The 23,195-nt window shown below is 51.8% G+C and overlaps 10 protein-coding genes across 10 annotated transcripts; 5 read left to right on the top strand and 5 right to left on the bottom strand.

The window, feature by feature from the left end:
- Positions 1-1,311: 1,311 nt before the first annotated feature.
- Positions 1,312-3,131, top strand: ugp1 (UTP glucose-1-phosphate uridylyltransferase; the record flags this gene model as incomplete). The annotated part of the gene is made up of 2 exons (XM_056982281.1): positions 1,312-1,416; positions 1,653-3,131. 2 exons carry the CDS (start codon positions 1,312-1,314, stop codon positions 3,129-3,131), a joined length of 1,584 nt encoding a protein of 527 aa, XP_056830117.1.
- Positions 3,132-3,936: 805 nt separating this feature from the next.
- Positions 3,937-6,339, top strand: N7510_010357 (uncharacterized protein; the record flags this gene model as incomplete). The annotated part of the gene is made up of 6 exons (XM_056982282.1): positions 3,937-4,089; positions 4,149-4,751; positions 4,818-4,969; positions 5,019-5,195; positions 5,249-5,596; positions 5,643-6,339. The coding sequence occupies 6 exons, from the start codon at positions 3,937-3,939 to the stop codon at positions 6,337-6,339; spliced, it is 2,130 nt and encodes a 709-aa protein (XP_056830118.1).
- A 440-nt stretch (positions 6,340-6,779) lies between these two features.
- On the top strand, positions 6,780-9,456 carry N7510_010358 (uncharacterized protein; the record flags this gene model as incomplete). Its single annotated transcript, XM_056982283.1, has 3 exons — positions 6,780-7,322; positions 7,437-8,131; positions 8,181-9,456. 3 exons carry the CDS (start codon positions 6,780-6,782, stop codon positions 9,454-9,456), a joined length of 2,514 nt encoding a protein of 837 aa, XP_056830119.1.
- A 742-nt stretch (positions 9,457-10,198) lies between these two features.
- On the bottom strand, positions 10,199-12,775 carry N7510_010359 (uncharacterized protein; the record flags this gene model as incomplete). The annotated part of the gene is made up of 1 exon (XM_056982284.1): positions 10,199-12,775. The coding sequence occupies one exon, from the start codon at positions 12,773-12,775 to the stop codon at positions 10,199-10,201; it is 2,577 nt and encodes an 858-aa protein (XP_056830120.1).
- A 570-nt stretch (positions 12,776-13,345) lies between these two features.
- Positions 13,346-14,885, bottom strand: N7510_010360 (TDT family transporter; the record flags this gene model as incomplete). Its single annotated transcript, XM_056982285.1, has 5 exons — positions 13,346-13,498; positions 13,561-13,846; positions 13,923-14,219; positions 14,294-14,662; positions 14,728-14,885. 5 exons carry the CDS (start codon positions 14,883-14,885, stop codon positions 13,346-13,348), a joined length of 1,263 nt encoding a protein of 420 aa, XP_056830121.1.
- Positions 14,886-16,098: 1,213 nt separating this feature from the next.
- Positions 16,099-16,473, bottom strand: N7510_010361 (VOC family protein; the record flags this gene model as incomplete). The annotated part of the gene is made up of 1 exon (XM_056982286.1): positions 16,099-16,473. One exon carries the CDS (start codon positions 16,471-16,473, stop codon positions 16,099-16,101), a length of 375 nt encoding a protein of 124 aa, XP_056830122.1.
- Positions 16,474-17,257: 784 nt separating this feature from the next.
- Positions 17,258-18,489, top strand: N7510_010362 (uncharacterized protein; the record flags this gene model as incomplete). The annotated part of the gene is made up of 2 exons (XM_056982287.1): positions 17,258-17,719; positions 18,148-18,489. 2 exons carry the CDS (start codon positions 17,258-17,260, stop codon positions 18,487-18,489), a joined length of 804 nt encoding a protein of 267 aa, XP_056830123.1.
- Positions 18,490-19,287: 798 nt separating this feature from the next.
- On the bottom strand, positions 19,288-20,823 carry N7510_010363 (putative sugar transporter; the record flags this gene model as incomplete). Its single annotated transcript, XM_056982288.1, has 1 exon — positions 19,288-20,823. One exon carries the CDS (start codon positions 20,821-20,823, stop codon positions 19,288-19,290), a length of 1,536 nt encoding a protein of 511 aa, XP_056830124.1.
- A 442-nt stretch (positions 20,824-21,265) lies between these two features.
- Positions 21,266-21,643, bottom strand: N7510_010364 (uncharacterized protein; the record flags this gene model as incomplete). Its single annotated transcript, XM_056982289.1, has 1 exon — positions 21,266-21,643. One exon carries the CDS (start codon positions 21,641-21,643, stop codon positions 21,266-21,268), a length of 378 nt encoding a protein of 125 aa, XP_056830125.1.
- Positions 21,644-22,133: 490 nt separating this feature from the next.
- N7510_010365 (uncharacterized protein) lies at positions 22,134-23,036 on the top strand (the record flags this gene model as incomplete). Its single annotated transcript, XM_056982290.1, has 1 exon — positions 22,134-23,036. One exon carries the CDS (start codon positions 22,134-22,136, stop codon positions 23,034-23,036), a length of 903 nt encoding a protein of 300 aa, XP_056830126.1.
- Between the last annotated feature and the right edge of the window lie 159 nt (positions 23,037-23,195).

A 23,195-nucleotide genomic window follows, 5' to 3' on the forward strand; every position in this document is an offset into this window, starting at 1 on the left:
GCACAGCACCTCAGCGCGGTAGTGTTACCGTCGCCAATATGGTACGCCCTTTAATCAATTCTCGTTGGAACTATAACTACCTACATCATGCACATAGGTCTCGGAGAGTATGCCTAAGGAACTCGCCGATGGTTGATATTAGAAGGGTTATGTGGTACCATTCCAATGTCGGACTTGGCGGGAATTATAGGTCTTACCTAACACATCACATACATAGTGCGGGATGAGCATTCTTAACTAGTAGCAGCAATTTCCATGTCTCATCTTCATTTTCATACAAATATATTTCTGATTTCTTAGACTAACCCCCATTGCTATAGCTATATCTAATTCCTAAATGCAGGTAGTAGTACAAAACAGTCGGGTGAACAGCCCGCGAACGAAGAGTTTTAAAACCACGTCGTAGCTCCTACGGGTAGGTCTGAAAGGTTCGTTCCAAGGTACTAGCAGGAAGGAACATGACAGGGAGAGATATTAAATAGTAATAGTAGCTATAAAGGGAGGAAAGGGCAAGGGCAAAGGGAGAAGAGAAAGGAAGGGCTGCGATATGTATCCCAAGTCCAGATATATTTAGCCCCACTGAACCATGGGAACCACCCTCAGCTTAATTAGGATCCGACAGGGCGCCACGCATGTCCCAAGCACTGGCTATGAAGAATTGGCGGTGGTGTGGGTCTGGTGTGGGTATGGACGAGAGAAACCCGGGCCCGGCGCGATAGGGGCTGGCTGGGTCTGGATTTTGGATGGATGGTGTCATCGAAAATGAATATTGGGAGAAGTGAGTAACCCTGCTACTAGATAGTGGTATATAGCAGTTGTCGTAAAAGATTTAGAAGGATATCTATCTAGCTATCCTAGCTGACGCAGGGCCAAGTAAGGAGAGAAGTGAACAAGAGAATGAAGGCATAGTAGTGCTTTGTATCACGGGATCCTCCCCCACCGACCAACAGCTCCTTTCTTTCTTCCTTTCTTTCTCTTTTCCCTCTTCTCTTCTGGACTGACACTCTTCCACTCTTACTCTCCTCCTTGCCACAACCTAGTAAGTTCCCTGTCTCACTCACCTCATTTCACTGTACCGCACCGCTCGGCCCTCGTTCCGTTGCCAATGACGGCACTTTGACATCCCTCCCACTCCTGCAGGTGCTTGCTTTTTCCCTGATCGTCGCGGCTTGTGGCAAAGCACCCCTCCTCTGCCTGCTTAAATACACGTTTCCTCTGTCCGTCTCTTTCGCCCCAATCTGACCCTTTTTTGCCTCCTAGTCTCCTCTCCGACCATCACCCTCTCTCTTCCCACTCCCGACACAAAACACCATGGCCGCAAAGGCACTCCCTGCTCACCTTCGGGCTGCCGCGAACGATGCCTCGAATGCGGGTTCCTTCGAGACCAAGCACCATGGCAAGTCCCAGTCGCACATGGTAAGTAGTCGTGCAAGGTGTGGCTCGCCGTTCCTGCCTGCCTTGATCCTTCATACCTCTCTGGCCGCGTTGTCTTTGTTTGACGGAAACAACCAAACACGCCCCTCATTTCCTCTCCCTCGCTCCTTTTGGCCCCCCCAACCACCATTTTCCCACTACCAGCATTTAATTCAAATCCCTCCTTTACTGTTTATTTTACTGGTCCATCAATCATGGCAGATACCACACTCCTTCAGAACTCTAAGCTGACCACCTCCGCCCGCATCCAGGCATTCGAGAATGCTTCCACCAGCGTCGCCGCCTCACAGATGCGCAATGCCCTGAATGCGCTCGCCGACACCGTCCCCGACCCTAAGGAGAAGCAGCGCTTCGAGGCAGAGATGGACAACTTCTTCGCCCTGTTCCGCCGCTTTCTGAATGACAAGGCCAAGGGCAACGCCGTCAACTGGGACCGCATCGCGCCGCCCCAGCCTTCGCAGGTCGTGGGGTACGACGACCTGGGTGCCGATGCCTCGGTCGAGTTCCTGAACAAGCTGGCCGTCGTAAAGCTCAACGGTGGTCTGGGTACCTCCATGGGCTGCGTCGGCCCCAAGTCTGTCATCGAAGTCCGTGAGGGCATGTCTTTCCTGGATCTCTCCGTGCGCCAGATCGAGCACCTTAACCGCACTTTCAACGTGAACGTCCCCTTCGTCCTCATGAACTCCTTCAACACAGACCAGGACACCCAGTCCATCATCAAAAAGTACGAGGGTCACAACGTCGACATCATCACCTTCAACCAGTCGCGCTACCCTCGTATCGTCAAGGACTCGTTGCTGCCCGCCCCTAAGAGCTTCGATGCTCCCCTGCAGGATTGGTACCCGCCGGGCCACGGTGACGTGTTCGAATCGCTGTACAACTCCGGCACGCTGGACAAGCTGATTGCCCGCGGCATCGAGTACATCTTCCTGTCGAATGCCGATAACCTGGGTGCGGTGGTGGATCTCCGCATCCTGCAGCACATGGCCGACTCTCAGTCCGAGTACATCATGGAGCTGACGGACAAGACCAAGGCCGACGTCAAGGGTGGTACCATTATCGACTACGATGGCAAGGTCCGCCTGCTCGAGATTGCCCAGGTGCCCAAGGAGCACGTCAACGAGTTCAAGTCTATCAAGAAGTTCAAGTACTTCAACACCAACAACATCTGGCTGAATGTCAAGGCCATCAAGCGTGTCGTCGAGGAGAACGAGCTCGAGATGGAGATCATCGCCAACGAGAAGTCCATCCCCGCCGACAAGAAGGGCGAGGCCGACCAGGCCATCTACCAGCTGGAGACGGCAGTCGGTGCCGCCATTCGCCACTTCAAGAACGCCCACGGTGTCAACGTGCCCCGCCGCCGCTTCCTGCCCGTGAAGACCTGCTCAGACCTGATGGTCGTCAAGTCCGATCTGTACCGTCTCGAGCACGGTCAGCTCGTCATGGACCCCAACCGCTTTGGCGGTGTCCCCGTCATCAAGCTAGGCTCGGACTTCAAGAAGGTCTCCGATTTCCAGAAGCGCATTGCCAGCATTCCTCGCATTGTCGAGCTCGACCACCTCACCATTACCGGTGCTGTCAACCTGGGCCGCAATGTCACCCTAAAGGGCACTGTCATTATTGTCGCCACCGAGGGCAGTACCATTGACATCCCCCCGGTTCGGTGCTGGAGAACTGCGTTGTCCAGGGCAGTCTGAGAATCCTGGAACACTAGATTGACTATGATGCTGTGGTTTTGCCAGGGAGATGGAAAAGAGACTTTTCTTTGTTGTGCGTGTGTGTTGTGCTGCTATCTGGGAGGTGCATTCGTGGCTCTGGATAAGATTCCATGGAGTATGCAAAACAATTCCTTTTGTATTACATTACAATAATCCAGCGTTGTCTTTTCAAATGCTCTGTTCGTGGCCGTAGAGCTCTGGTGTCCCCGTAGGTAACGCTGTCAGCGTAAGGTAGCTCAAGGTGGTTGTGAATGCCTACCACGTGTCCGGGAATATACTCCGGGTACTTTCTTTTTGCCCTCGCTGCCACACATGCCGGTGACCTTAACAACTGCTTAAAAAGGAATTGCCTACCCTAGGTGCTACTCGTGTCCCGCCAATGCCCTATATATGGCCAGCCAGGCTACAATCTCTTTATGCATCTTCGGCTTCCCGGACAAGAACCACAACGAGCTGTCCTGGATAGGCGGGTTGGGTTTCCTAATGACTTCAAGGCACGTCATCTTCGGGCAAACATCAATTCAGGAAAGGCTGGACAATCACCTGCCGGGCATAGAAAATAATGGTGACCATGGCCTGAGCTTCGAACCCTGAATCCATATCTTTGAGCCGGGCATACTACGCACCAACCTTAACCGGTGTACATAGCACGCGGCGGACTATTCTCAGGTTCATGCTCGGGACATTCTTTTGAAGAAATCCCATTCCTTCTCACACAAGTATATTCGCCAATACTGTTGTCTTGGAAGACGCTTGTCGCTTAAGTGCATATCCCTGTCTCGTCATGGGTGATCCAGATCGTCAACTAGCGCTAGGGCCATCGCCGACTTCAGAGCATGGAAGTCCCCTCGGAGACGCGGCACGAGGTCCTTCAGGACAAACCTGGAAGAAGCGAGTCTCGACAGCTTGTCTGGCCTGCAAAAAGTCCAAGCGCAAGGTTGATAGTTCTCACCATCATCATTATTTCAAAGCTGGATATTAATATTTCCCAAATAGTGCTCTGGCACAGCACCATGCGATAACTGCCGCGCCTTCGACCGCGTCTGCATATTCGATGAATCCCTCGACCAGCGCCGCCGCGTCGCCGCCAAGCGCACAGCCGACGAACTCACCTACCACCGCAAGATGCTGAATGACCTCTTCAGACTCATCCGCACAGCCAACGAGGCGCAGGCCCTGCGGTTGCTAGATATCATTCGCCGCAATGCACCGCCCGAAGAGATTCGGTCGTATATCAACGAAACCCTGGACGGCCTCGACTTGTCGTCGGACAAGGTCAGCCAGGAGACTGTCAACAAGCTCGAGGATGTGCGTCGCATGATTAACGTCGAAGGCGCGGGCCCGGCTTTTCGGAGGAAGGTTATGGATATTCATTACCTCTGCGACGAGGCAACTTGCAAGGTCCCTGCGAGGCCGTGGACGACCGTCACGGAAGATAATGATCTCGTCTCCCATCTTGTCTCGCTGTATTTCACATGGGATTATCCATTTCATGCGTTCTTGGACGCGGAGGTGTTTATTCGTCATATGGCGCGGGGAGAGTTGGGATCCGAGTTTTGTACGCCGTTTCTGGTGAATGCCGTTTTGAGTAATGCCTGCGTAAGTCTGTCTGGGTTGTCTTTTTTGTATTGTGGGAGTCGCTGACTTGGTATGTTATGCATACAGTATTTCTCGGAGTTTTCGGAAGCATATGTCGTTCCAAGGGATATCTCTTCCAAGGGGATTGATTTCCTCGCTGAGGCGGAGCGGCTGAAGGAGGAGAAGCCGGCTCAGCCTAGTTTGGTTACTTTACAAGGGACGCTTCTTCTGTATGAACGGTATGTACATTTTATTTCTGTCATGGAGCAATCTCTCAATGAGTGCTAGATACTCGATGTCCCGGAATGATGACCTGGGGTATAGAATGCTGCATGATGCCATTCGAATGGGTAAAGCCCTGGGCTTGGTTGGCGATAAAGGTCCCAGACTAGTATCCGAGCAACCGTCGCCAGACATGGACGTGTCGTGCAAAAGGACAGCATGGGGGTTATTTGGAATTGACACGTAGGTCAAGTCAAGCCTGAAACCAAAATCTACTGACATCCAGGGAAATACAGAATGGTACACACGGGCTTCTTAAGGCCCAGTCTCATAAACCATGTCAACATGACTCGCATCGATCGTAATATATCCGAAGACCAAGCCGTTTGGAGACCATATCCAACTCACCGCGACGTGCGGCCATCTTACCTGAGCCAGTTCTTTGACGACTTTTGCAATCTGTCGACTATCGCACGCGACATCTCGTGGAGCATGTTCGCGGATAGCAGCGACTGCAATATGTTCGGGGGCGTTAAGCGCGCCAGTCGGGAGCAGTTGTATGAGCGGATTCGTCACTGGCATGATCGTTTGCCCGAGGCGTTTGATGTGCGGTATAAGTTGCCACCGCATATTATTCTGATGCTGTAAGTGGACGCTTTTCTTATCTGGATGGTGCTGACCTCTCGGTAGAATGCGGTACCATACGTTGATCATCAGCTTATTCACCTGCACTTCCGATGATGAGGTCTCGAGTACTACATCCGACGCACCGCACACGCCTGAGAGTCCTCCGCGACATCCACTGGAGACTAAGTACAATGCGTGGGAAGTGACGCAGAACGCCGCCCGAGGTATTGCAGGACTGACGCGATTGCATCGCCGCGAGTACGGCGTGAGTCGCGCGCACCATTTCGCCATGTACGCCATAAACCTGGGATTGTTCACGATGCTGGAACAAGAGTCCTTCGATGTACTTGACCAGGACTTTTTATCTCTGGCGAGTGCGTTTTCCATCGTGGCCAGCCGCTCGTCGCTGGGCCGCAATCTATTTCACATCTTCCGCCAATCTGTTCGGGCCAAAGCACAGGGTCACAAGCTTCGGGAATCCAGCTCCATCCCGGATGAGCTGAAGGATCTGTTCGACGAAGAATCCTCGGCGCAGGGACATAGTCGCTTCGACGAGTATGCCGAAGGCCTGGAGAAATTGAACGAGCATGAGAAGTACCACGGTATTGGCGGCAAGGGCGAACAGAGTCTTCAAGATTACCCCGGCCTCGGGCTATCGGACATGCTGGACCGCTATGAAAGCCTAAGTCTCGGTAAAGACGAGGTGCTGGCAGAGAGACATCGGCCAGCTGGGTGCTGTAACGAATGGCCGCCGCGATAGACCCTGCTTGCAAATCACGGCAGTGGCGGATTGCATGCAGCAGTGAGCCATCATCTTTCGAACAGAAATCGACGTGTGGTTTGTCAAAAATATTGGTTGGTCGAGCCTCCTTCCTGCTGACGTCAAAAGCACCAAGTCAGGGCATGATCTGGCTCGACCTCCACTGTAGTGGCGACACGGCCTTTACTACGGTTCCCCCGCTCACAGAACAAGGCAGCAGAACCAGCGGACAATCCGCACGGCCTTTGCTCGAGCTCGACTCATCTGAAGTGATCCATTTTTGGGCCATTATTGTGATTGTCATTCCAAGTCGGCGTCTCTCCGCCTTTTTTCTTTTGATTTCTTTCTGCTCTCTTAACTCATCAATTTCGAAGCAATTGTATATGTAACTCGTTATCTGATGGACCTCTTTCATTCCGATAAAACATTCTACAATTACCATGGCCCATCCCTCCGATCAATTCGACCAGGTGAACCCAGGGAATAGTATCGCCACAACCAACGATGTCTTCTGGCCCTGGACCCCTACTGCCGAAGTTCACTATGGCGTCAGCCCCAATAACAACGCCTACTTTATCCAACTCCCCTCGACGAACCCCTCGTTCTCGTCGCAGCCAGTGTCCCCCGGGACCCCGGCCCCTCCTCCCCTTGTGGGCGGTCGGGGGAGCAGCCCCAACGTAGCTTGGAATAAAGTCGCCATCCCTCGAGCACCCAACGCGACCACGATCAACCACCGCCGCCGCTCCCAACGGGCGTGCGAGTCCTGCCGCCAACGCAAGATCAAGTGTGATGGAAACCGACCAAGCTGCAGACAATGTATCGACCACAGCCAACAGTGTTCCTACGAAGATGTCAAACGGGTCCGCGACCAGAAACGTCTCGGCTCGTTATCCAAGCGCGTGGACCAGTATGAATCTCTCCTCCGTGAGCTAGAGGTCGATGCCGATGCATCTACAGCGCGCAAGATCAGAAAAGCCTTGAAGGTACGTCTGGACGATTTTACCCCCCCTTTTTCGCAAGTGCGAACGTCGAACAGCTTTTGCTTTTTTTTTGGTCAACGAATGGCATTTTGACACCATTTGCTCTTGTCGAAACAGGGCCCGGTCACCGCCTTGTCGACTCAGAAGGTGAAGGAGGAGGAGGATGATTCCTCGTCAATAGGATCGCTGGATGGGATCGATATGGTTGAGGAAGATTTGAACCGCAGCGAGAATTCCCGTGCTGCCGGCTTCTTTGGGAAAGCTTCAGAGATTGCTTGGATGCGAAATCTCGCTGATGATATCGAGAAAAAGGGCGTCACGGAGGATTCGGTGTTCAAGGGAATCGATTATGGGCAGCAGATATCGGCGGGTACCGGCTCTACTTCCATCTCGAGGGTGAACTATCATATGGATGATCTGGAGATCCCCTTCGTGGACCCTTCCGATCCGTCGGTCGTTCCAAGCCGTGACCTTGCAGACCGATACCTCGAGGCATATTTCACCTTCGTTCATCCAACGTTCAACATCATTTGCAAGGCGCACTTCGAGGACCAATATCATCAATTCTTGGACCAAGGGTACACCCCGCATCGGAAATGGATGGCCCTCCTCAACATGATCTTCGCCATCGGCTGCCGCTACTGCCGACTCACGGATGTCTCTCACGCTCAGGAGGACGACTTTGTGTTTTTGACCCGAGCCAGAAAGCTTGGTCTGCACCCACACGTTCTTTTCGAACACAGTGATCTCCAGCAGATCCAATTGGAGCTTCTAGTGGCTGTTTATCTTCTTTGTTTAGGCCAGCTCAATCGGTATGTCTTTTGTCGTTCTATTGTGTCTACAAACATTGACCAGCAATAGAGCATGCAAATTCTCCCACATGGCTGCTCGCTCCGGCCTTATTCTAGGAGTCAACCTTCGCATGGAGAACGTTCAAACCCCAAAAGACTTCCGAGAAACCCGGTATCGGCTCTGGTGGACCATATTTTCACTGGAATGCCTTCTCTCGTCAATGACCGGGCGCGCCTCCTGCGTCGACGAGAGCATCAGCTCCGTCCCGGCGCCACTGCCATTCGACGAAGAATCTTTCACCCAGCCAGCCGTCAACCAGCTTCTAAAGGACCAAAGGCTCCGCGAATCCCAGCTGCAGCCTACAATGCAAGAGCCGGCGGCCCAGCTCCAAGACCAAGCCTCAGCTTCTTCTTGGACTGCAACGTGCACGCCCAGTCGTTCACTTTTCTTCCACTGCCTCGTCGATCTATCCGTCATCACTCAGTCCATCATCAGTAAGGTCTACAGCATCGAAGGCATGCGTCTCGGCAGCACCCAGATTGAGAACCGCATGCATAACTACGGGCTTCGGCTCGACAAATGGCTTGCCAAATTACCGCCAGACTACCAATTCATCGATCCCGAATCATCGAGTTCCTGGTATCCCAATCGTGCCAGTCTTATTGATGACAATGCCCAATACACAAGAGAACGCGTCAGTCTAGCGATGAACTACTACTCAGCACGCATGACCCTCTGCCGACCATGCTTCACAATACCGATGCCGCAATCTTCATCAGCTGCCTCCTCAACCGCCCAATCATCCTCCAGCTCCCACGTTCCTTCATCCTACCAACCCGCCGCCCACTCCCACTCCTCGTCATCTAGCGTGCGAGCAGAACTGGCGACACAATGCCTCCAAGCCGCCTGCTCGCTGATCTCCAATCTTCCAGAGTCCCCAAGCCTCTCCTGGCTCGCTCGCACAGCACCGTGGTGGAGCGTCCTCCACTTCCTAATGCAGGCCACGACCGCCCTGCTACTGGGTCTATCATCCTGCTCGCTTTCTTTCCCTTTCCCGCACAACACAAAAGCAAATGTAAATGACTCCGCACATCCGGCAAAAGCAATGGCGACACTCGAAACGGATCTTTCAACCGCCGTCGCGCATACGAGAAAAGCCCTCTTCTGGATCCACGCCATGGCCGCTGTGGACCCGGCGTCGAAACGTGCGTTTGGGCTGTGTGCCGCGGTTGTGAGGAAGATTGCGCCACGGTTGGGACTGGATCTTAGCAGTTGGCCTGATGAGTGTGTCGTTGATTCCGGTCCTGAAGGGGAGAGCGACGGGGTGGCTGCTAAGATGGTGTAGTTAACTAGTTAGTCATAGTCTACACGGGGAGCAAAAAGTATTTCGCAGCATACGTCACGTCGTCGCTGTGCCGTACAAAATCAAAAATTGCAAACAATCCATGAACTTGAACTGCCCATTTCTCTATCAAAATGTACGTTGCTTTGGCACAAAAGCTAGTGGAGATTGAAGGCAAAAAAGGAGGCACTATTAAATAAGGAGATTATACTGCTTCTTTATAGCTATCTAAAGATCTTGTTAATGACATTGGGTAGGTATCTTGCTGAATTGGAATCCTACGCCATGCTAGCAACCAATGAGAACAGGAAGTAATCTAACCGTCTTGAGATTTGTGAAGCACCCTAAACACCCGGTACACGAATGAGTATCATGGAATACAATAATGAAGGGTGGGTACATATGACATGAATTAAGACTATATACTAATGAAGAACAACCGAAGAGCCAGATCTGGACAGAGAAAAATAGAAACCTTCAAGTCACGCTCAACACTGGAGAAAAGAAAGAACATGCTAAATCAGCAGTAGCGAAGACAGGATGCAGTAGGCCACATATCCCATCCATCATCCGTCATCCATAGCGCCGAAACGCAACAAAACAGAAACACACCACGGGAGACAGATAGAAATATGCATATGAATAAGAGAGATAATTTAGAAGAGAACAACACAAGAAAAAAGGAGGCTGAAATAAGAATTAAAACATGCAAGAAGTAGAAGGAAGATCGAAGCGAGTTTGGCAATTAACTCGACTGAGGGGGGAGCTGCACTTGGAATGTGTGCTGATTCTGGTGCTGCGGGGCCGGCGGTTTACCCTGTTGCTGCTGCATCTGCTGGCCCTGGGGATGAGAGGGATGTTGCTGTTGGCGGAGGGGTTGCTGCTGTGGATGTTGCTGCTGCTGTGGCATCTGGTGTGGCATTTGCATTGATGGCGGTCCTGGGCCTGGGGATTGCATGTATGGATGAGGAGGCGGAGGTCGCGGAGGGTGGATGGGCGATGGATGGTGCTGTACCTGCATATGTGGCGGCATTGACATGGGTTGTCCCTGCGGTGGTAGGGGGTGGCCATGTTGGGGTTGGTGTTGCAGGTATTGAACTGGCAGTTGACCCGCTTGCTGAGCTGGGTGCGAACCATGTGGACCTTGTTGCGGTGGCAGTTGACCCGGCTGAGAAAATTGTGACTGCTGCGGCATCTGTCTCGCCCGCTTGCTGGGATCGTCCTCCGCTCCAGGAGCAGCGCGTTTCACAGCCATATTCGTCGTGTGTGGTTGACCCGTACTAAAATCCATTACACTTTCACCCGACGGAGGCTGTTGACCATTTTGCTGTGCCTGAGCCGCCTCCGCAGCAGCCTTAGCAGCTTCCACATCCACCTTGCGGGGTCGTCCTCGCGGACGTCCAGTGCCGGGCTTTTTGGGAGCAGCTGGTTTTCTTGGCTTGGGTGGTGGCAGCGGCTTGCCCGTGGCGACTGCGTAAGCAAGCTGTATCTCCTTGCGCGGGCGACCACGCTTTCGCTTCAAAGGGAGAGGAGTTCCATCTGGACCGATTACGGGTTTTCCATCTTGGCCGAGCAACGGGGCTGAAGGCTGTTCGGAACCGGGTGCTTCTGCAGAGGCTGCATGGATCGGTGTCATCGTTGCTGCGAAAGAGGACTGTCCAGTTTGAGGAGTTCCAAGCGGCTGTCCATTCTGAGCCGCCTGAGCCGCCGCTCTGGCTGCTACCTCTTCTTTGCGTGGCCGTCCACGACGACGCGGGGTTGAGGCTGGCTTGGCAGGTACCGCAACCGGCATACCGGGCATCTGTTGCCCCCCATTAGGTTGAGTATTTGTGGGAATAGGGAAATGTTGAGCAGGTGTTTGCGTAGACGGCTGGGTGGACGGTAGATGGGGAAGCTGAGAAGAAGGTAGGTTGGGAGTTTGAGTGGGAGTGTGAGCAGGGGCAGACTTCCGGGGTTTAGCCTTCTTCTTTGGCCCAGACTTTTTCTCCTCTTGCTGCTCTTGCTTAGAGGGAGATTCCGCGAAGGTTGGAACAGTCGACGGAACTGATGCGTGTGGAGGCGGCACTTGCGATGGGTGAGATGGCGGTTGGTAATGCTGAAATTGGGACTGTGACTGGTATTGAGGTTGCTGTGGCGGTTGAGAGAATTGGGTATGTTGATATGGAGTTTGTGCTTGAGGCTGATATTGAGATGGATGGAACGAGGCTTGAGCGGATTGCGGATATGGAGACTGCTGTTGTTGATACGAATATTGACCTTGAGCCTGTTGCTGCAGTTTTTGTAGCCGCTGTTGCTCAAGCCGTTGCTGCTGATCGCGCTGCTGTTGTTCAAGCCTTTGCTGTTCCAGTCTCTGTTGCTGTTGCTTCTGTTGCTGCTCCAAGCGTTGTTGCTGCTGCTGTTGCTCGCGCTGCTGCTGTTCAAGTCTCTGCTGCTCTACTCTCTGCTGATGCTGCTTCTGCTGTTCCAATTGTTGCTGCTGCTCCATCTGCCTTTGCTGCTCAAGTCGTTGTTGCTGAATTTGCTTCTGATGCTCCATTCGCTGTTGCTGGAGGCGTTCCTGCTGCTGTTGCTGCTGCTGTTGATGGCGTTGCTGATGTTGCTGCAACTGTTGCTGTGATTGCTGTGGGGACTGAGGCTGTGAATGGGGCGGCCGCTGCTGTTGATTGATGGCATACATAGACGGGCTGGCCATGGCGGGACTGGCGGTAGGATGTGCATGTGCATGACTCTCCCGCTGGTGCATACCCGCGTGCTGCTGCGGCAAGCGATTCATCGATTGCTGAGGCGATGAAACGTTCACATTCAGACCCTGCGCAGCATGGGACATGGCATTCGATGGACTCATCCCCGGCTGCTGTTGGCGCATGTGAGCCTGGGCCATCGGGTTAAAGCCCCGTTGCAAGTTTTGTAGGGCCATGGGGTCCGAATTCCGCGACATTAGATCCGGAGAGCCACCCTGGGGTGCAAACTGGCCGGGAAACTGCGGGAAGCTCGCGGAGGAGGGATACCCCGGCAGCGGGCCCCCGGACGGCGTCGACGTCATTTTCCGCATGTCTGGCGATTGCGAAGATGCAAAGTTTTGCTGCTGCCGTGCCTGGAAGGGCAGCTTGTTACTGGCGAATGGACTGCCATGGGCCTGTTGCGGTAGGTTGGGCGTCGCAGCCAGCGACGGCGACTGCACGTGATGCGGCCGCTGGGCCTGCGGGCCTAGCGGATGTTGAGTCTGAGAAGTAGATTGTTGCTGTTGCTGCTGCGGTTGCGACTGCTGCTGCGATGGCTGTTGTTGCTGCTGCTGGAAAAGGTGACTCCCATAGCCCATCATTTTTACTAAGTCTGCGTCAGCGGCAGCGCGGGTCGATCTCAGCGTTCAGTCGCGACACATGAGCGCGCCACTCCGTGCCCCCAAAAAAGACGGGCAAAAATCGCAGACTAAGGTTCACACGATCAAAGGACCGAACCCGGTGCGATTCTGCGCCTGGCGTGTGGCCGGCGACTGTGGGCACTTTCTGTTGCGGTTGGAAGCGCGAAGGCCGCGTGTTTTGTTGTTCGTGATGCCTGAGGCTGCAAGTACCCACACTGCACCGAACGGGTTTAGTGTCTACGGTGGCCGAGTCACTCTCGTCAGCGCAGTTGGGGAGCAAAGCCAAAGCAACTCAGGGGAGGGGGAAGAGGAGCTGGATGGGGCGCACCCTGCCACGGGAGAGCAGGCGCTGGGGCGAGGGGGAGTGGGAAGGACGACGAGAAGATGTCGAGGGCGATCAACACGATGGAAGACGATGTGGGCTCCCCGACTAAACGAACTAACAAAGAAGGGGAAAATAAAATAAATTAATCATTTATTCGAAAATAATAAAATTCGAAAATCGAAAATCCCACCCGGATCACGTGATGATCAGGCCGCCTTGCCCCCGTCCTTGTTCTTGTTGTCTTCCGGGGCGCGTAGATCAGCTAGACACGGTGCAAAGAACAATTGGCCCGACACCACGCCTTTCAATGTTCCAATACTGACCATAATCCACAGCACAACGACACACAGTGACAGAATCTGCGAGGATCAATCAAGTTAGACCAGGGCGGATCGAGAAGAAAGAAAGACAAAAAACATACAGTTCCGAGCACATCAAAGAACCTCGATGGTAATTCCGCTCCCAACTGACAGGTACTAGAGGCGAAAACACCCAAGGGAAATGTAAACCCCCACCATCCAATATTAAACGGAAAGGTCCGACTGCGTGCAATCGAAGCAGACGCGAAAAACAGCCAGACCAGCCCAAAAGACCACAGAATGAGAGCGACAAGGAAACCGATCGTATAGAACATCGGCCCAGACGCCTGCTCGAGCGTTTTGGTCTGGGGGAAGATGGCCTGGGCGCACTGGCCGAGTTTCATGGCACTAATAGCAATTCATTATCATCAGTATACTTTACCAGAACACCGAACTCAACTCAAGGGACGAAACCAAGACGCACCCATATCCACCCTGGCCTAGCGGGCCAAGAGGTAAAAACACACTCACAATCACCGCCTTCGGGGGCAGCTTGTGCAGTGTTAATCGCTGGAGATAGATCACCATCACCATCAACGCGAGCGGAACCCCGATTCCCCACAGAATATAGCTCACGAGGATCGTCCACAGCGCGTACTGCGTGTTCGGGAGCACTTCCGCTACAATGGCACCGGAGGAAGCCCCGACGACACAGGTCACGATGGGGAGAAGCCACACGGCCGTCATTGACGACAGATGTGTTTCTCCGCCGTGTGCCATGCTACATACCATGAGAGTCAGCGACCCGACAACAACACCACCACCAATAACCCTTAAAAAGAGACCAATACTCACAGTAGAAACGGCAACGACACGGCCGTCAATACCGAAACCGCAGCATCAAAGATCCACAAACCCCACGCAAAGTACGGCACCCACTCGCCCCAGACGGGCACGCAGACAAAACAGATCATGTTAATGATCGTGGTCAGGCCCATGGGGAATGTGCCGATGAACATCGACTGCACCGAGTGCGTTATCATGACTCCGAACACCTCGGGATACAATATATAGCGCAGCGCGCTGAGAACACACCCCGTGAGGAAGAGGAGGACATTCAGCGCGAAGATCACAACGGAGATCCAGTATAGCCAGATCCCGTTATAGGGTAGGTTGTGTAGTAGTATAGACACGATCCCCGTGCCCATTGTGACGGAGAACCATCTATCCGGGTCTGTTAGCACCGACCTGTGCGCAGTGATGACAGAGGGAAATGGAGGAGTAAATACGAAGGCGTAAAGTTGCGAACCACCCTCCTCCAGCCGCGATCATGTTTGCAGACCTCTTTTGGAACAGACTTGGGTGGTTCGACGAGGTTTTCAAAGTCGTACGGTGACTCGGCTCCTTCCGATGTCTTGCCGACGTTCCCGCCCACGTCGGTCGTCATTCTCTATTCGAAAAACCAGCCCTGTGCTAGGTAAAAGCAGATTGCTAGGTAAAAGCAGATTGCTAGGAAACACAAATTGAAGAGGTTTTTTTTTTCAACGATGACTTCGCGCAGAGTATGACTGACTGCTCCGGATCGGATTGTCGGCCGAGATGGAACGGAGACGGAGCGCTCGGTTTCGCGGCAAGCAATTTTCGTTAAGTCATAAAAAGAAAGACTCTTTCGCGGCGATCGCTTGTCAACCCCACATTCCAGTCCGGTGGCTTGCTCTGCAGGGAATAAAATTATTGGTCGAGCTTGATTGAACTTGACCCCTTGTGCTTAATGCAGTGTAGTGGTCAGTCCCCGAATCGCCGATGAGCCGGGGTTTGGATTTGGATCATGACGTCGGTTGAAGCACTTACCGTTTTTTTCCGGGGAACCTTCAAAATGTAACAATGGTGACCTCCATCCAAACATAGCAAACCCCCTTCGGCAATTTGTAGAACTTGAAGCCTAATTGGCCTTTGAGGCTGCATTCATTTGAGCAAGAACCTGGCCTGGAGGTGGTCTTCAACAATCTTCAACAACTAGTTAAAGGGTATTCAACAATCAACCTCCAATGCATGAGCAAAGAAAAATATCTAGAACTCGTTGTCCAGCGTTAGATTTGGAGCTTGTGCTGAGGGGGACTAATAAGAGCAGCACCTGATAAAATCAAGTCAATAGCCAAGAATCAATTAATTGAGAACTTAGATATAACCAATTGAAAACTCCAGCAAGTTATGACTATGCTCAAGACACTGCTCAGGTATCACAAATCTAAGTCACCTCTCTTCATCAATCCAACTTTCAACTTCGTCCATTTGCCGACGAGGATGGAGAACCATAGAGGTCAAAGTGTTTTGGTCATAAGTCTGCCAATTGACGGTTTCTTTATCTCCCCCTCTGTTCCAGGTCTGCCCTAGTCAACCTTTCGTAGCTAGTAGGCAGCGTCCGGCTGACGTGTTCCACGATCCGCAGGGATTCTGGTTCTAACACTAAAGCCACAACCCCCGCAAGGCCCCTGAAGCTTGCATCAAATACCCGTCAGGGGCGATACGACGGTTCTAAATATGGGACGCACTGTGTTTGTTACTGGTTTTTCTATATATATATATTTGGTGTGCCGGGCATTGTAATCTCTGAAAAGACTTAATCATAGAGCCTCTCACCTCTCTCCGCCTCTTTCCGTTTATTTGGATTTGTGATCCACATACTCTACTACCATTCCATCAGGGTGCCGAAATCGTGTCTTTCGCCCTGCGGGAGTGTCCTGCACAGGCTCTAGATGCTCACAGCCTGCCGCATTCAAAACAGCCACATAAATATCGAGCTGATCGACTTTGATAGTCAGCTGGGTCGCACTGAAAGCCTCTCGCTTGTCTTCTGGCCCAGCGATGATGAGGACAGAAAGTTGGGTTGATGAGACAGCAGCGATCTCGAGGCCTTTATCGGGATACGGGAATCGGAGGGTCACCTCGCCGCCCAGGAGGGTCTTGTAGAAACTCAAGGTGTTTTCAAGCTGATCGGCGTCAACGAAGACTCGGGTAAAAGTTTCGAGAATCATTGTATTATAGATAGAATATAAAGTCTATGTCCACGGCGAGTATTTGCAACAAGAATGGTCCAAGCAGAAATTTGAGGCTTTGTCAACTTTATACATAACGGACCATCGCCATTGGAACGAATTCACGGTATTTGTCAGCTTTCTTAGCCAAGACCGTTAAGCAGGAGTTTGTCTGCATGATGTTGTTCTGGAAGTAAAAAAAACTTCGACTCGATGTTGCTTTCCAAAACTCACTGCTCCAGTCAAATAACGCAACCGAGATCGTGAGCTATCGTTATCAACTCACAATTCTATCCTATCGATGAAATGGAAATGATTCGCGGAGAAAGTCCAGATATAGCCGTTTTCTGCGAGTATGAAGACCTTTCGTGCTCGACCGCCCACTTATCGTAAATCAACTTCCAGAACTCAGAGAACTTTACAGCATTTGTCTAAGTTATCTTGCAAATGTCGAATGGTCCATAATTGAGGGGTCGTTGGTACCGGAGGCTCCCGGCATTGTCTTTAGCCGTGACTGCCGACGACCTTTCGTGAGGGGAACTTCTAATATTCTTACGAGCCAACTTCGATCGCATTACAAGTATCAGCCAAAAATATTCTTCATATGCCAGAGATCATGCCAGACCTTCATTCACTGCCCCAGGGCACCAGGCCCGACCACGCTATCCGCAACAACGGGCCAGACAATTTGGTTCTTGAGCGCGCAAAGCTTCGGGAACTGGCCGAAGGCTGGCCTTGCTACCGGCAAGTACTCAGATTTCTGCAATTTTCTTAAAACATACTAATGATACTTAGTGATGCTTGTGAATGGGAGAACTTTGAATCGATCTTCCACCCCGGAGCCTACGTGTACACGACCTGGTCCGGCCGAGTCTCCTACAAAAGCTTCATAGCAGCCTCCAAGGCTGGAATGGACAAGGGCGCTTTTATAATGCACCGCTGCCACGGTGTCACGACCGATATCACGCCCGATGGCAGTCGCGCGGTAACCAAGATGAAGGCTACTATCACTCAGCGATTCACCATTGACAACGCGGAGGTCGATGCAGAGGCAGATTGCCGTTTCTGTTTCTTCTTTGAGAAAGTTGACGGTCGCTGGGGTGCGCACTTTGTCAGGCACTGGTACGAGAAGGATAAGTTGATTCCTGTCAATCCGAATAAAATTCCGAAGCTGGATGAGGAGAAACTTAACTCCTATCCTGAGGGTTATAAGTGTCTTGCCTACTGCCAGGAGCTTACTATGGGTGTAACTGTGTTGAAAGATATGCCAGGACATAGGAGACATGCTGGGACACCAGCAGGAGAAAAGCATGATCTTTTGTATAGGCTGGCTAAGGACTGGTTGGATGGTAAAGATATCGAGATTTAGGTTGGTAGATCTTGGCTCAACTTCAACTTCCACAAGAATACGCGATGTTTTCATTGAAAATCGGCCATATCATCTGTGTATCCCGTCCCTCACTGACGGATAATGTAGACGTCAAGGTTACAAAATAGCCCATCAGCTAAGCTCATGCCCTACACGGTGATATGAGTACAGGTTGTGATATCCCAAGCATTATAAAGTCCATTCTTATCTCAATAATCCACTATCAAAACACAGCAATCATTCCATAAATCATGTACAGGCCTTCCGCCCCTCTCACAAATAACTTTCTATTTGTTTAGGCCCAGAGGGTTATCGCCAGTCTGCTTCTGTCCACCAACACTCTGCACTGTTCCCTGTGCACCCTGTCCAACATCCTTCGTAGTGTTGCCCAGACCATCCGTCGCACCGGAGACGGTCTGACCCAACCCTTCAGTAGCTCCGCCGACAGTCTTTCCGAGGCCACCCACGGTGCTGCCTACCGTGTTGGTGACGCCGCCCACTGTTTTGCCGAGGGTGTCCGTCAAACCGCCGAGAAGGCCGGGGTCTATAGTTCAGAAGGACGCGTTAGTTCAAGGGAGGTTGATGACGTGGACAGCGCGAAACTTACTGTTGTTCTGTTGAGACATATTGGGTATATTGTGAATTAAGTGCAATTCAGGTGAATAGTATTGAGGAGATTGTCTGTGATAAGACGAGGTGGCATCCACCTCAATGAAGACCTTATATACCTGTCCATTGCGACCATCAAAACCTGTTGTCGAGACAATATGATATAATGTCCTACGCAGACCAGCCACAAGCCACAAGCCACACAGTCATGACAGTGCACACGAATGGGAATGGCCACCGAGATCGCCGATCATACATGACAGCCACTCGATCCATGGCCGTTGCAATGGATCTGACGTATGGAACCTTAATAAACGACAGGCGTTGATCTCATAGCCAGCGGCATGTGGTGGTTATTGGTTGAAATTCTCCGGTAGAGGTCCCAGGGGAGTGAACACGGAGCCTATCGCTGTACTCTGCGTGGAGCCGTAGTGGCTGGTACATAACCTTGTTATATTGATTTATTTGGGCCAGCTGACGAATATGCATCATTGTTTGTTTTTCCCCCCAGGATTGTGCTATCGGATGAGTTTGGACACATGATGTCATAGTAAGTCGAACGGTGGAATGGTTAGATTGTTTTAGATTAAACGGCTGTGGGGCAAACGATGATCACCAGAGTCCAAGAGATTATTCCATGCCCAGTTTCGTCATCTATGATATCTACAGAGAGCTTTGACCCTCCATATTAAGAACGACCAGGTGTTTTGGATCTCCTCAATGGGTGAGACACAGAGATGCTCATGCTCGGTTGGAAGAACGGAGGCAGTAGACCCGAAACACCACTGCGCTATATTATTCTTATGCACAAGAAAGAAATTTGCCACCATGTACCATCACAGACTTGCCTTCCCTCTCGACTCGTATGGCATCAAAAGCACCAACAGACCAGCCGCAATGAAAAGTGCGCCACTGACATATACCGGGACAGGAGTATTGAGATTAGCATACATGGCGACGATGGGAGCCATGATGCCGAAGATGCGATTGGCAGATGCAGTCAAGGCGTTTCCGGTGCCACGGTCTTTAGTGAGAAATTGCTCGGGTGTGTAGGCGTACAGAACGGCATACATCAGACTGCTCATGAAGTTAAAGGCGCAGTTCCAGCCTAGAAGGGCGTTGGATGTTGCTGCCGTGGTCGAGCCCAGCAGAAAAACGCCTGTAAGCAGCGTTGATGAACACAAGGCACCCTTTCGTCCGAATCGAGGCAGCTCGACCAAGACTCCTCCTACGAGACATCCTGGTACCCCCATCACGGCGATAATCAATGAATTCCGGTAGGTGATATATGTTGATCCGTCTCCGAAAGTATGACCGCGGGATTCTTGGATGTAAGGCAGGAAAGCGTTGTAGAGTGGATATCCGAGTCCAATAAATGCCCAGACCAGAACGATAAGTATTGTCGCATATGCTCGCTTGGTTGTGTTGAAGAGAGCGCGGACGTGCTTGAGGCTCAGCTTGTCGAGGCGCTGGCGCACAATAGTTGTCGTGTCCATGCCAGTCGCTTCGCCATGGTCTAGATCATCGAGTTCATTTTGAGAGAGAGAGGATGTTTTGCCGTTCCGGCGAGCCACTTCATGAACAACCTCCACGGCTTCGGTGTTTCTGCCCTTACCCATCAAATACTTGGGCGATTCGTAGATGGTGAAAAATACAAAGCGGATGATAAACATGATCATGGCAAGCCCGCCCATCGCGATCATGAAGTACCGCCATCCCATATTCTTAGCTTTGGTACAATCCGTGCCAGACTCGCACGTCCGATACCCCAGCAGGGGCCACGCGACCAGGGTGGCCAACACTTGCGCGAATGCCCAGTCAATCGACAAGATAGTCAACAGATACTGATGGGTTCCCGGTAAAAACTCCAGGAAAATGGCCGAGTCAACCGGCAGATTGCCCCCAACACCGACCGACCACAATGCCGCAAATACACAAGCAGCTGCAAAGTTGGGCGATCCTGCTGCGATCAACCCAAACACCCCAGTGATGCCGATGGTCAGATTGAATGCCCACCTGCGACCGAAGATGTCGCATCCAAAACCCCAAAATACAGCCCCCACGAGCAGTCCGATGTTTTGTGCCAGAGTCAAGAACGGCCCCTGCGCGGGGTGGAACTCGTTTTCGATGGCTGGCAGAATCAAGGATGTCACAATGGGCCAAAGATTGTCGCTCGCCCAGCCGAACCCGATCACCACGAACAGCTGCCACTGGTAGCGACCCATTCCAATACTCTGAATGGCATGGTTGAGCACTTCCGCCTTGCTCTTATAGCTCGCGTCGGGACCATCCTCGGGCGAGGATGGCGGGGATGAAGAATCAGAATCAACGGCCATGGGCTCCGGCCCGGGGGATTTGGGAGGGCTCGACATGGCCAAAGGGTGTGGCGGGATGGAGAGAAATGCAGGTTGTTGACCGTGACGCGCGAGCAAGGGCTTATGAATGCGACAAGCTGTCAGGGTGCCTTGTCCATTGCAACCCTGTGCCTGGCCCCATCGGGCGTCGAATCACATTAAACGGACTCAACTTTGTGGCCGTGATTCCAGGGATTCTTTCAATGGCGTGATCGTGGATAGGTTAATCGTCAGGTTTGGGTTTGGGGCGGCACGAGAAGGCGCGCCCGGTCAAACATCAAAAAATATAGGTCGACAAACACGCCACTTTGACTCGGGATGACAACAAAAACTCTTTTAGGCGAAAAGGCAGCATAGACAGATTTCGCGAGGCAAAGGGTTTATTCTATTCAACGATCTTTCGGATCAAGCACGATAAAAGAAAAAAGGCACCATTATATGCTCGCCTTGAAATAGACGTTCATACACAACTACCAACGCCGAGCAGCATAAGTCGACCCTCCCTCGAGGCAGCAAACGACTTCGCGCCCGCCAACTTATATACGGCGTCGCACCGGGAATAAATTGAAGTAAAAATCGCAGGAACGGGGATAAGCACCGCAGTGCCAAAAACAGCAGCTAGATCCGACACCGTTGTCGGCGCAGAGTAACCCGAGAGGGCAGCCATGAGGGGCAAAGCGGTGATATACGAGGTGTAGTCATCGCCAGTGGCCAAGCAGAACCCAGAGCTGTAGCCGCTCTCACAGTAGTACCACTGTGCAGAGCCTTCCTCTGTCCACATTGAAAAGTCCTCGATAGACATGTCAATGTAGGGCGTCGCACCAGCGCAGGCTAGCATGATAGGACAACATTCAGTTCCGTCAGATTCAGTGCCTTTCCAGTTATTGATCGCGACGTTGTTGAGCTGAGTGCCATCGCCCGGGGCTTCGGACCTGCTGCTCCAGTATTGGTCTATGTCGAGCGAATAGGCATTTCTATAGCCTGGTTGCTCGTGAAATGCTGTGCACGGTTATTTAATTGACAGCCGTACCAATGAAGCTTTCCAGGAACACATTGGAGACTGGTGTAGGTTTTGCGCCGAGTTGAAGTAGAGTACAACCGGATCAGGCACTGTGTATACATAAGCTCGCCCCAAGGATGAGGGCTATGAATGGCGGGTCCTGGACATTTCCTCCCTAAGCAGTGCATGTCTTGTGTCACGATATTCTGTGGCATTTGCAGGTTTGTTTGCGTAGTCGATTAACACCAACAGCCTGACTGACACGTGATGTGAGTCAACCTACACTGAGCCTCCTTTTTTTTTTATTCATGCCAACAACACTTCCCAAATGGCCTCAACCGAGCATGCTATCTCCTTGCCTGAGATACTCGAGAATACCCTTCTCCATCTCGACATCAAAACCATACTTACCTCGACGCTGCGCGTTTCCCGAGCATGGCACGATTTAATAACTTACTCCCCTCGCCTTCAGAAACATCTGTTCTTCCTGCCTGCACCGGAGTATAAAACCCGAACCCGCAATCCCCTGCTGGTTGAGCGCTTTCCTCTCTGGTTCCCTGATCCAATCTCATCAGCCGAAACTACCTTCGTGCCATCATCTGACGAGCAAGATTACATGTGGAGACATCGTGGTAGATGCGAGTTTAACGAATCCAGCTTCGAAAGTCTTCCTATCTCCAAGGAGGAGTGTCATGATTCATTTATGTATAATCGCGCAAGCTGGCGTCGCATGTTCATCCAACAACCGCCCGTGCCACGACTTCCTTATTTCCATGCGCGATATTCCAGGGGAACGGTCCTGCGCACACTGTTTTTCACACAGGTGCCGCTTGACACACTAGAGGCGTCACCGTCTGATACTGAGCATATCCCCGACTCGGAAGGTATCCGCATGGATGCATTTTATGACATGATTATGTGCAAGCATAACAATTTCAGGGCTGGCCGCAATAATGGCTGGGCTATCATTTGGGATGACCCCGATGGAAACCACTTCCTGCCGAAGCTTATGCAAGACCGGAAACTGCCAAGCTACTTAACGTCGCAGATGAAGGAATCTCTAGAGGCATATGGCTTGTTCATGTTTAGTGGGAACAACGTAGGATGTAAACGCCCTCTTCACCAGTGGATACCGGAAGAAAAGTATCTATTTCCAGGAAGAAAGGATTATGAAATGCACCAGGTGCTTGCTAAACAGGAGATCTTACGTTTGCATCCATATCGAGAGTAGCAGATTAGGAATAATATATTTACTTTGGCGCAGGTCAGGTTGTATATGCAAGTTTCGCTCGACATGATGAGTGATTTAGATCGCCATAAGTCACTTGATTATAACCTTTCCTTTTTGTCATTGTGGCTTGGCTTCTTGAGCTTAGATCGAGTAGACACC

This window comes from Penicillium lagena, assembly GCF_028827675.1.
Source record: "Penicillium lagena strain IBT 129212 chromosome Unknown utg000007l_segment0_segment0, whole genome shotgun sequence".
NCBI classification, from domain to species: Eukaryota; Fungi; Ascomycota; class Eurotiomycetes; order Eurotiales; family Aspergillaceae; genus Penicillium; species Penicillium lagena.